This window comes from Apium graveolens, chromosome 4, assembly GCF_009905375.1.
Source record: "Apium graveolens cultivar Ventura chromosome 4, ASM990537v1, whole genome shotgun sequence".
In the NCBI taxonomy this organism is placed as follows: domain Eukaryota; kingdom Viridiplantae; phylum Streptophyta; class Magnoliopsida; order Apiales; family Apiaceae; genus Apium; species Apium graveolens.
In genome coordinates, this window is record NC_133650.1 from 307,162,900 (window position 1) to 307,175,727 (window position 12,828).

A 12,828-nucleotide genomic window follows, 5' to 3' on the forward strand; every position below is an offset into this window, starting at 1 on the left:
ACCCCAAGATTGAGGGCGTCAGATAAGGCAATCATTTATTGCCTTGCATGAGGTTGTCCAACAACAAATTACAAGCAACAATGACACAAAGGTCAAGTCGGAGCAACTTTACCAAGCAAGATATGAGCCTCCAGCCTTATTGATGGAGGAAATCAAGAACTCAGTTCATGCCACTTTGGTACATCTCTCTCTCACAGCTCACAATCCATACCATCCACATCCACCAATCTGCAAATCTAGGCTCTGCAACAACAAGTCTCATCTCTTCAAGCTTCCAATGATTCTCTTTCAGCTCAAGTCACTGCTCCCACCACTCTGGTTCAATCTCAACAACAGGACATTAAGCCCCTTGTAGACTCCCATAAGCATCTCCAAATGCAAAACTCAGTTTTCTTGGGAGCTATAATGGGAGCTTTAAATGTACCTCTGCCAGAAACAGCTCAATCTGTAAGATCTCAGATTCCTCTACCTTCAATCACTATGCCTACTAACCAGAATAGGGGGAGATGGTGACCAAGCCAAAATCCACAAGCCAAACCAATCAAGATAAACATGATGTTGGTAAAGACAGACTTCAATTGGATGCAGAAAGACCTTGCCTTGACAAGGAGTTCAATGAATTGCTTACAGTACTGAGAGTTTCTCTAAATGACAACTACATCACATACAAAAGAGCTTTGGTTAAGAACATAAACTTTCCAAGAGTAGTGTTAGTGACAAATGGAAATTTCAAAGAAAAGAGGAGTATTGCCCAATGTCAATGATTGTGGTGTAGACAGGTGTATGCAGGTGTCTCTCTCAAATCTTCAATCCAAGAGAACATCTGAGCTGGATGTCATCATTGAGAAAGTCAATAGGGTGATTCTAGAGGACACTCGACTACTTGGAGAGCTTAAAAAGGCACAAATTGCTGTATTTTTCCTGAAGCTTGTCTTCAACCAGGTAAGGGGTGGCCTACATCTGCTCTACAACCTGAAAATGCAAACAATTTATGATTCCCAAATACCGTGTTATGGGTAACTTAAGATTTATCATGACATTGGAGTCAGAATTAAACCACGAGAAGAACAAGAGCATTGAAAATGTAGAAATGATTAAGATTTTGGGTAAATATCTGAGAAATGCTGAAACCGTGTTGCCCAAAACTAAAATCAACACTAGAGATGACTTGGATGATGATGAGCAGAAGAAAGATGAACAAAAACCTTCTGACTCAAATCCAAGTCAGTCTAGCAAAGCAGCTGGTAGTAAGGTGGTTGAGAAGAAGAAAAATAAGAAAGAAAAGAAGGGGACATATGATAGCAAGAAAAGAAAGAAGGATGGAGAGAAAGGAACAAAATAGCAGAAAGTCCAAGAAATCCAAATCACTCTAACTCAAACCCTCAAACCTAGTTAATCAAACACTCAACTCCAACCTCAAAGCCTAAATACCTTTACAAATAAACTACAAACTCCTTACTCAAAATACCAATCACATTCATCCAAGTCTCTTTAAAGAAAATTTCAAACCTACCTTCATTCAAGCCTCCAATCAGACTCACTTCGAAACTGTTGGGAGAACACCAAAAAAAATTCAAGCTAATGATGGTGCTATCTGGAACTGCTTCGATCAAGCTAATTTTCTACCTCCAACTGGGAGCATAACAGATGATGACTATTACCAACAACTAGTTGAGGATATATTCAAAGTTTGGGTTGTCTGTCTGAGAGAAGTTAGAATCTACTACTTGGATGGTTCCTTCATTTTGATGAGCAGAGAAGTAATGGAAACATTTTTAACCACATAATTGAAGAGAGTGATAAGTTTTATGAAAGATAAGGATACTAGCACACGAATGTAAAAGGATGTGATGTCTGAAAGGTTGAGAGAAAGGGATGAAAGGCATGTAAGGATAAAGGCTGAGAGGGAAGAAAGAGAAAGGCAATATGCCAAGGAGATTGAAATGTTTGAACAAAGATAAAATGAACTCAACACAAGGGCGTTAAGTAGAATTTCAAAAGATGGACATTTTCTGAATATTCAAGGTGGCAGATTCTCAAGATTCAGGGTTAATTATCTCAACAATTACTCATTGAAAGAATGACTCAAACTGGTGGAAGCCTTAAGAGGGGAAAAAATTATTAAAGAATTTCAAGTGCTAGTAAATCTTTAGGAACTCATTAGGAAAGAACCTGGTTATGAAAAATTCACCTGATGTCTGTAATTTTGAACATATGTAATTAATCAATGTATAAGTATCTCTGTCAATTTATTGTATTTAATTTTAACTTGGGGTTAATCTTGTTATCAGGCATGAATTTGTGATAAGCAATCTTCTCACAAATTGGGGGAGATTGTTGTGCAAGATATGCCTGTATAATAACAAGACCAAGTCAAATTGACAACCCTAGGATTAAGTTTCTTGATAATCAATATTTGTATTCTGTAATTGTATTCCTTGAGTCTGTAAAAATATTTAGTAGATTATACTGGGGGATTAATCTGTGAACATTTTCAAACTAAGGAATAAACTCTGGAAGAAAATCAAACCATGATCATGCCTCATAGAAAATATGTGGAAGCTTGGAGTTATATTATGTTGTTCTATGAAAAATGTTCTAAGTCAAGATATCGACAAGTCATAGATCAAGGTATATCTAGAAGTCATTCGAGAAGTCCAAATTGACTTATAGAGAAGTCTCATAGATATCGACAAGTCAAATACATGCAGAGATCTTAGAGATATCAACAAGTCAAATGAAGATGTAGAGAACTGGAGATATCGACAAGTCAATTATGCATGTAGAGATCTTAGAGATATCGACAAGTTAAATTCTTCATGTAGAGAACTCGAAGATGTTGATAAGTCAAAAGCTTATATCGAGAACTGGAAGATGTCGACAAGTCATTCTACATATCGAGAACTAGAGACCTTGATAAGTCATTAACATATATCGAGAACTAGAGACATCTCGATAAGTCATTAACATATGTCAAGAACTCAGACATATCGATAAGTCACTTTAGTTATCGAGATGTCACTTCTCTATTGAATTAAAAAGGAGATCTCGACATACTTTCTCAAATTCAGAATACAGACAAGTGTAAGATTCAAGATTATCAGTCAACAAACAATGCATTCACTGAATTGGAAAGTCTACAAAATCAGCTTGAAGAATACTAGATTAAGGGCCAATATTCACTGGACAAAGGGTGATTACAGACCTGCAAGATTCTGCACAAATTTGCTAACACCAGAAAAGGAAATAGACAAGGTTGCTTTAGAAATTGGTTTAGTACATTTTAGTGCACGTTTTGTAAACCCGTATTGCTAGTCTATAAAGCATGCACGAGTCCTTAGTTTACAAGTAAAAAACATATCTAGATTTTCTTTTATTCTCTCATGATAGAAGCTGAGTTCTTATTTTCTTAAGAACACAGATTTGTAGCAAGACAAACTTAATTAATACAAATAAGTGAGTTTTTGATATTGTGTGTTCTGTGTGATTCTGTGATACATTACATCTCTACAAATATTATCTACTTTGTTCACCATAATCCAGTTAGCTTAAAAACCAAATAACAATCCAAGAAACACATTCACTCCCAATCTGTATTACATTTCATAACATTCAATATCTAACCATTACAATGAGATTTTTATTTCGACGATTATGTTTTGTAATTTAACAAAATCTGAGAGAACAACATGTTGCTCATTTATCTCGCACATTTGTAATTTAATCGCTTTTAATATTTTCAAATCATAAAAAAATACAAAATTTAAGGGGTGTATTCAATTCAGATTTTAGAGGATTTATAATAATTCACTGATTTTGAATGATTGTTGTTGATTTTGGCTGATTTTAATTGTACGCGGATTTTACCGGAGTTGTTGAATAAATTTCATTAAGTCTTATTGATTTGAATAGTGATTTCTACAAATCCTTGGATTTTACTAAGATTTTTGAAAATATTAAATACACTAGCAAATCCATTAAAATCTACAATTTTATAAAATAAAAAAAAATCCATGAAATTTTGAATTCCACCATATTTTAATGAATTTTTTAAAATCCAAGTTGAATACCACCAAATTTTAATGGACTTTTTTAAAATCTAAATTGAATACCCCAGATTTTAAAAGTTTATTTCCAATTCCTATTGAATACCATAAGTTTTTAAAGCATTTTTTAGAATCCAAATTGAATATCCTGAAATTTTTAAAATCCAAAAAAATCTTTAAAATCCCAATTAAATACACCACTCTTAATGTCTTCGATTAGAGAACACGACCCGGCCGTGTACATGCTAACAATAGAGATTTTGTGCACAAGAAATGGATTTAGTTACATTTAAATATGGGTATTTATAGTAGATATATGTATATTTATTTGTATAATAATCTATAATTTTACAAATTATATTTAAATTTGGTTTAAATATATATATATATACATATATATATTATTTTTTATAATTTATATAAAATATTTAAACTTTCTTTATTTTTAGTTATATTTAAATTTAATTTTTACACAAAAATACGACACAAAAAATACATAATGCACGAAAATATACAAATACGGAAATAAATAAATCGTAGATTAGTTTAGCATTTAACGAAAATACACCGAGTATCTTTTTTATTTACTCAGCCATTTATTTCAATTTTATTCGATTCAAAAAAGTAGTGTACAGCTGGAATCACTCTTCAAAATAAAAATAGTATTAAAAATATAGTGTTGTGTTCTATCAAGCACCCAAAAACATAACTGCCGAGTGTAATAGACCTCGTACGTTACAACTTCCAACCACCCTTCATTTGACAACAATTTATACCTGGGCAGTAGCCACTCTCTCTCCTAGCTTTCTACTTGTGTTCTTTTGCTTGTCGGAACAACAATTACTTCAAAAAATCATGACCAATCACTCTAATGAGCAGGTATATACATTTTCTTATGTTTTGGATTTTTTAATATGAATTTCATGTTTTCTTGTATTAATTAGTAGTTTTATGCTATAAAGTTTTGATCTTTATTGATAATCTTGGGTTTTTAGTGATTGTAAGTGTTGTGTGTTTTCTGAAACTTGGGTAATTTGATTCTTGATGTGTTTTTGTATGTTAATTTCATGTTTTCTTGTATTTAATGGTAGTTTTATGCTATAAAGTTTTAATCTTTATCGGAAATCTTGGTTTTAATATATGATTTCTTATGTATCAGTGGTTGTAAGTGTTCTGTGTTTGCTGAAACTTGAGTAATTTGTTCTTTATGTGTTTTTGTATGTGAATACATTTTTTCCTGTACCAGACAGTGATTTTATGATATAAAGTTTTGATCTTTATTGGTTATCTTGGTTTTATTTTATGATTTGTGTGTATCAGTGGTTGTAAGTGTTGTGTGTTTGCTGAAACTCTGGTAAGTTGATTCTTTGTGTGTGTTTGAATGTGAATAACATTTTTATCTTGTATCAAACAGTTATTTATGCTATAAAGTATTGATCTTTACTGGCAGTTTCCGGATTTGTATATATCAGTGGTTGTTAGTGATATCTGTTTGATGATTTTTTGGTTGTCAAATTCAGAAATTTGGCTAGAATTAACCCTAGTCAGACGGTAAGAGAGGGTAATTTTAGCGATTATATATGAAATGAAGCTCATTATTAGGAAGATTTGAGTTTGATACCGAACATTTAATTTATTGGAACAAAAACTAGTTGTAAAAACCATGAATCTAATAGTGAGCAGGTATATAGATTTTGTGTTTTTATTTTTGAATTACATGTTTTCTTGTATTAGACAACGATTTTGTGCTATAAAGCTTAGATCTATATCGGTAATTTGGATATCTTGTGGTTGGTATGTGTCGCTGGTTGTTAGTGATATTTGTTTTCTGAACCTTGGGTATATTTGATTCTTTATTTGTTTTTGCATATAGTTATCATGTCTTTTACATCAAACAGTGGTTTTATGCTATAAAGCTTTGATTTTTATGTTAATTTGAGATTTGTTTTAACATGTGTATATCAGCGGTTGTTAGTAATATGTGTTTTGCTTGATTCTTGGTTTTCAAATTCGGTAATAGTACACCTCATCATGGTTAGGTTCATGTATCCGGTGTGTAACTTGTCTTGCACATTACGCTAGGGTGTAAGACCAAAAATTATTACAATGTGATGTGTCACAATTAATCCACATTTCACTAGTGACATTGTTCCAGCCTTCCAGGTGATATTTCCTTTTTTTGCAGTCTTTAACTTTGAAGCACAATTATTTTTTACTTCTTAATGTTATTTTACCATTTCAATGCGTTATGCTTAATTATGATTTGTGTCATGTTTCTATTATTGGCGTGGTCACTTTAGGTGTGTGTTTGCATGCATGTAGTTGGTATGAATTGTGTGTCTGCCTGCTTGTGAGAAAAAATTATTTACCTAGTCGCTCAACAATTAAACCTAATGGAAGGAGTTCCGGACTGCCGAAATGCCTCTGCCAGATTTTCTTCTAAAAACATTGCCAAATTTCCAGATTATCTCAATTTGAGCCTTCTCTGATGGTATTGCATCTTCTTATCAAATATTTGACTATATGCTTGATCATTTTTTTCAGCAGATATATGCCCAAAATTCATCACCGGCACTACTTGTGGATCAAGATTGGCATGATATTACTGTAAAGAGTGAACCAAAAAGTGAGACACTCTCACAGGCACAAACAGCTCTTAATCCTTCTAAGGTTATTTCAAATTTCAAAGTTCAATATGTGATCTTCAAGTATAATTGTTGTATAATTATAGATATGCGCTTTTGTCTGTTATTAATAATTGAGTGCTATGTTATGTTCAATATTGCAGAAATTGCAGGATGCTTTGGAAAAGAAAGGTCTAATACTGAAGAAACATGAAGAAAACATTAAGTTTTTAAGGAGACAGGAAAACACCTTAAATGACACCATTCTAGACCTGCAAGGTATGATGTATTACCATTCACCTAGTTCGAGTGTCAGCACGAGATTAACGCTCTTCATTATCATATTACGAATGCTCAGAAAATAAAAAGTCAGAATTTTTCTGCCTAATGCTCAGAAAATAACGTCACAAATCTTTAAATTTCCTTTTTTGATTTATTGTCTACCTTCTTCTGATAGGAAAAGAATGCATAGCATACCAAATTCCATATCTAGAACTCTATTCAATAATACAACCTTTATTTAGCTATTTCCATGTGTCCTTAATATAAAAAGTTACTTCTAATCTTAGTGATACTCACCATGATTTTTTAAGCATAATTCTTGTCATCTCACTACCAATAGTAAATAAAGTATCTCACTACCAATAGTAAATAAAGTATCTCACTACCAATAATAAAATAAAGTATTTCCTTTTTTTATAATGATAACAAGTACAACTTTATTTCTCTGTCTATAAGAAAGTTCCCCGACCAAAGAGATTGATTTTGGAAACTAAATCTTTACAGCTTATATGTAAAGCGTGGTTTTGCAGTACAATTAACTTTAATTTCCCTGATTATTGTTTCTGTATAACCTCCATAAATGTGTACTTCCCAGTTACTCTTGGCAAGTATCATTCTTCAAATAGCCTTGCCCAAGAAGAGAGCGAGTTAGAGAATATTCAACGTAAGTTGAAGCACACAAATTCTGCAGCTGGGATTGTGTGTCAGCTGAAGACTCGCCACAGTACTCGGGGTTCTCAATTTCCATTGACGAAGGGTATGCTTGGAATTGTCGCAACCCTTGGGAAGGTGGATGATGATACTATAAACAGGTTTGCGCCGTTCATATTCATTTGTAAATCTTGTATTCAACCAAGTTCTATGGGTCCTAAGTTTTTCTGATTTTTCGAGAAATTAAAGGTTCCTCCTTCATAGTTTGTCTAGATATATATTCTGTTGATCTGATCCGAAATACTACAAATATCAGGCATGATCAAGATATCCTACTTACGGCTCCAAGTTTTCCCCAAGTTAATTTAAATGTCTCCCTTGTCTGGTTTCGTCTGGTGTAACAAAACAAAACTCATATGTTGTAAATGGGGAAATTATGATATATTTTGAAAGTTTGATGATTATTTTTCTTAAAATATATAATGTTGGTATGTATAAATGGTGATTAGTTTGAATTATAATGATGCAAGGACTGATAGATTCATATTCTAGATGCGGCTCTCCCCTCACACTCCTACTCCCATACCCAATCCTAAAACTCCTTTCTCTTTATAAAGAGAATATCTGGGAGAGTTAGAACAATCTGGAGAAGCTATTAGAACAGACTAAGTCCGTTATTGTTGATATTTGCATAAGCAATGGGCAAAAACAATTCCACATTTTACACCGATCTTATGATACCAGACATGGTCTACTGAACTTGTTTAGGACTTTCACTGTTAATTTAGTATATTGACACTTTGTTTTTTTTTAATTGAAAATTTCAAAGTTAAAACAACAGTACAATCTTTTCTGTGTTAGCCATCTCTCGAGTTACTTGGGGAAAAACAATATGCTGGCAGTTGTTTGCAAGACTCTTGACACTGTTAACGCTATGGAGTCTTATGATAAAGAAGGCTTAGTAAAGAAGAATTCTGGCATTCATGGACTTGGAGCTTCAATCGGACAAACTATAGATGGACGATTTCGTGTCATATGTCTTGAATGTCTTAGGTAAATGATTTTTGCTCTTATATGACCCTATACCATGTTTCTTTTATTTCTTATTTGATATTTCTTTACTCTGTCTCATGTATTATGTATGCCTGCAGTCCATATGTTGGCAAGTTTATAACTAATGACCCACAAAGAAGGCTTGATATTCAAAAACCAAGATTACCCGATGGAGAAATTCCACATGGCTTCATTGATTATGCTGTGAATATGATTCACATTGAAAGGGAAAACTTATTTTATGTCACACATGATGGTCATGGCCTTAGAGAGACCCTGTTTTATAATCTGTTCTCACGCGTGCAAGTTTATCAAACTAGGAAAGATATGATGCAGGCTGTTTCCTTGATAACTGATGGAGCCATATCTTTGGATGGTGAAATAATAAAGAGTCCTGGAGATTATATCTTTGGCGCTGTGTAAGCTCATTTGACTTTATTATCACTTTTTATTAACCGAGTGTGCAAGAGTTGTATGTCACTTTTTTCTAGTAACTGAGTGGTGCAAGAGCCTGGTTTTTATGCTTAGTGAGCCTGGTTTTTATGCTTAGTTCTTCGAAGTTAAAGAATCGTATCTATGATTGGCTAACAATTTCTTTTTACCTAGTAAACAAACCACTGGTTTTTGAGCTTGTAGAGAATCACAACTTATTAGCTTGTAAAATTTGTCTTTGCATAGATAGTTGTTCTGCCGTATGGCTAAATATCTGTTTCTCTTTCAAAACACATCTTTTTGCCAAATCTTTCAGCATAAAAAATCATTAATATAATTTGCATGTAAAGTTGATAGACAAAGGCTTTCTTATGGAAAAGAAAATAAAATAGTTGTTGGTGCTTAATATTAGTAAATATACATATTGTTCTTTAATGACCATTTAAAGTTGAATTGTATATGCCTTGTTGAATTTTGTGTAATTTTAAGTAGAAGAAGTCTGGCTAGAGACCATCAGCACAGTTCATTCTTTAACTTGAAACTAGTCCTTGTAATGTTTTTGGTCGACATGCTAATTTTATGTTTAATTTGTTATGCTTATATGGTTTCCTTTGTATTTATATTTCTTCAAGGGAAGAAGCAGATGTAAAATTCCTGAAAGCCTCTGGACCACCATGTCCAACTGCCGATTACTCTGCAATTGAAGACAAGATAAAGAAGACAGAGTGGGAAAAGGAACGGATATCGGATGACCTGCGAAGAGAGCAAGTACTTTTAAAGCAGGCTAAAGTCACCTTCGATGCCCAGAGGGAAGAGCTTATCCAGTTCCTAGCACAGAGTTCGAAAACTGTTCAGGTAATACTCTTCAATGAACAAGTACTACAAGTTGTTTTCTCTGGGTTTCAAAACTATGTTGAACTCTTTCCTAGTAGCAATAATCCCTGTCACAGAAATAACAGAGCAAGAACTGTGCTGGTCTCGGAAAAGCTATGTGTATCATAAATTATATTTCGAACATGAATCTATCCGTATTTCAGTATTGCAAGCTAGAGTAGACCAATGTGAGTCATACCTGTATGTAAATTACTTGATAATGATCTTCAATGTCTTAGTATTATTTAGCGATTGTGTTTGGGTGTCAAGAGTCAAGACTGCTTTTTAAATCTGTCCTAGTAGCAATAATCTGTCACAAATATAACAGTGCAAGAACTGTATGGGGCCTGAAAAAGCTGTACGTGTCGTTAAATCTATTTCAAAGATATATTAAGAATTTTTGAATTTTACATGCTACAATGTGAGTCATAATTGTGTGTAAATTGCTTGATAAGTTTTTGGAAGATTTTCTTTGCGAGGACATGGATTATTAATCATTTTATATAGAGTTTAACCTGGGCCCTAAAATGTTCTTGAATTACTAAATAAATGATTACTATGCTGATTTATTACTTAATATATACTATGCAAAGAACATTAAGCTTTATTCAAAAACATTACTTAATAAGGAAAAGAGAATCGAAAGTTCACAGTAGAAAAGTTTTCTATTAGTGCACCTCAAGTTCACAATAGGTATATACTTAATATTACTAAATATCAGATTTTTCGAAAACATTGCATCTATACAGTTGAAAGTGATCAAAGTTTAATTCTAATCTGCTTTTGTTCCGCATAATAATTTGACTACTTTTTGTATGTTCCAAATTTACACCATATATGAAAAAAAGTTGGAGTTTGTAACACGTTTTGATGTGATTTCCAGAGTCCAGCAGCCCGAGATGGATCGGCACTGAGATTCCAGATAAAATCAGAAGTGAAGAATGAAACCGGTTCAGGAAATTAAGGGTACTATTGCGTACCCCTACTTCTGGCAACTGTGGCTGGTTGAGGTCCTTTTCCTGCTGTGAAGGAATTGCAGAGTTTTTCCATATGTACTGTGGGGGACTGGTTCTACAGTTTCATTTATTTTCACCGGAGAAAAATTTATACAGCAAGAAAAGTGTTGAACTTGTAGTTAGTACTGTTGCTTTATTTCTCAACTCTTGAGCCGTGGTATGCATTTCATGCTGCAAATTGATTAAACAAACTTGTAGGATCAGCTGTACAATGCATATCGTCAATTGGTTTCACATTTTATCTTAGCTTTTCGACCTTTGTCTTTGAAATATGCCCCTCCCTTCGTCATAGATGCCTCAGTTCGAAAATTCCTGTTGAAAGTCTCTGTGTTTTTCAGCAGTACATGTGTACATTTCAGATTGTTCTTGTCAGAGGGCGGTTTGGTAGTGCTTTTCGGTTGTTCATTAGAAACTGATCTCCTCGGCATTTTCTTCTGATGAGAGTGAAATAATAGCGATTATATGTGAAATTTATGAAGCTCATTATTAGGAAGATTTGAGTTTTGATACTTATTATATTTTTTTATATGAATTACATGTTTTTTTATACTCATTATATTTTTTTTATATGAATTACATGGGTATAAAGATTTTACATCAACTAAATCTTAATAATTATATCAATAGGAATTAGAATTGATCGACTCAATAATTAGAATTAGAATAATTAAATAAGGGTTCTTAAGTAATTTCAGCAAGTATCGAGACCGACTACCAACTTTTAATGTTTCGTCTATTATAATATATAGTATAAATTTTAATGTTTCGTCTATTATAATATATAGTATAAATAGTATAGATAGATAGTATAAATATGTGTTTTGCTTAATTCTTGGTTTTCAAATTTAGAAACTTGGCCAGATTTAATTCTTTATGAGTTTTGTATATGAATTGCATGTTTTTCGCACCAAACAGTTTCATGCTATAAAGCTTTGATTTTTATTGGTGATTTAGCGATATTTTGTGATTTGTACGTAATACTTGTTTTTTCGTGATGTTTTAGCTAATTTTTTGTTTGAAAATCAGAAACTTGGGTAGACTTGGTTCTTTATGTGTTTACCAATATGGATGACATGTTTTATATAATCAAACAATGACTTTATGCTATATTTGATCTTTTAGTGGTTATCGGAATTTATTTCGCATGTATTAGTATTTACTATTTAGTAGTCAGTAATATGTGTCCGCTGGATTCTTGGTTCTCAAAGTTAGAGCTTGGGTAGAGTTGATTGGTAGTGATATCTAATTATATATGTTTGCTTTGTGAAATTGGGAAGAGGGCTTTTACTTCAATGAAGCCATACTAACCATAGGGAGGTAAAAATGTGCAAGGGTAGGTTATCATGGCGCCAAGTCGACTCTAAACACCCGAGTACCTTCGTGAAGACTAGTCGATAAGTCGTAAAAAGTCTATAAAGTGGATTATACATAAAATTACTAGATTTAATATATAATATAACTTAACATGTTAGTTTTATAATTTAAATCAAAAGTAATAGAATAATACATTCAAAATATGCATGGTAAAAAAATAAGCATAGTACACCACATTTATGGTTATGAAGGCCCCAAGTCAGGGTACGAGACTCTTGGGTGACCTTCACGTCAACTAGTCGATGACAAGTCGGGTTTCGAGACTCTGGACGCCCCAGTACCTTTGCATTGACTTGTCGTCGACTAGTCGTTTTCGTGATAACAATCTGTAACCCTACTCGGGTGGTCTCCGTGAACACCTTAAGTATATGTGAATTGTGAGCTTTCGGAAGCCCATTTATAGGAAGATTTTAGTTTAACAATGAATATTTAATTAACTAAGCGATTTAATGAGATGCACACAGTTAAATAAGTCTT

The 12,828-nt window shown here is 33.0% G+C and overlaps 1 protein-coding gene across 3 annotated transcripts; it reads left to right on the top strand.

Moving 5' to 3' along the window:
• The first annotated feature begins 4,743 nt into the window (after positions 1–4,743).
• On the top strand, positions 4,744–11,223 carry LOC141721573 (protein DEFECTIVE IN MERISTEM SILENCING 3-like). 3 transcript variants are annotated; one of them, XM_074524541.1, is made up of 8 exons: positions 4,744–4,925; positions 6,591–6,716; positions 6,835–6,949; positions 7,548–7,764; positions 8,465–8,656; positions 8,755–9,075; positions 9,721–9,943; positions 10,039–10,293. In XM_074524541.1, the coding sequence occupies exons 1-8, from the start codon at positions 4,902–4,904 to the stop codon at positions 10,042–10,044; spliced, it is 1,224 nt and encodes a 407-aa protein (XP_074380642.1). In that variant the 5' UTR covers positions 4,744–4,901; the 3' UTR covers positions 10,045–10,293. The 3 variants fall into 3 exon arrangements, with proteins under 3 accessions (XP_074380642.1, XP_074380640.1, XP_074380641.1); XM_074524539.1 differs by lacking the exon at positions 10,039–10,293 and adding an exon at positions 10,845–11,223 and having other exon boundaries at positions 4,747–4,925; XM_074524540.1 differs by lacking the exon at positions 10,039–10,293 and adding an exon at positions 10,845–11,223 and having other exon boundaries at positions 4,748–4,925; positions 6,594–6,716.
• The last annotated feature ends 1,605 nt before the right edge of the window (positions 11,224–12,828 follow it).

Coding starts and splice junctions, on each gene's coding strand:
- LOC141721573 (XM_074524539.1), top strand. CDS start 4,902: ATGACCAATCACTCTAATGAGCAG. Junction 4,926..6,590: donor CCAATCACTCTAATGAGCAG/GTATATACATTT, acceptor CATTTTTTTCAG/CAGATATATGCCCAAAATTC. Junction 9,076..9,720: donor GATTATATCTTTGGCGCTGT/GTAAGCTCATTT, acceptor TATTTCTTCAAG/GGAAGAAGCAGATGTAAAAT.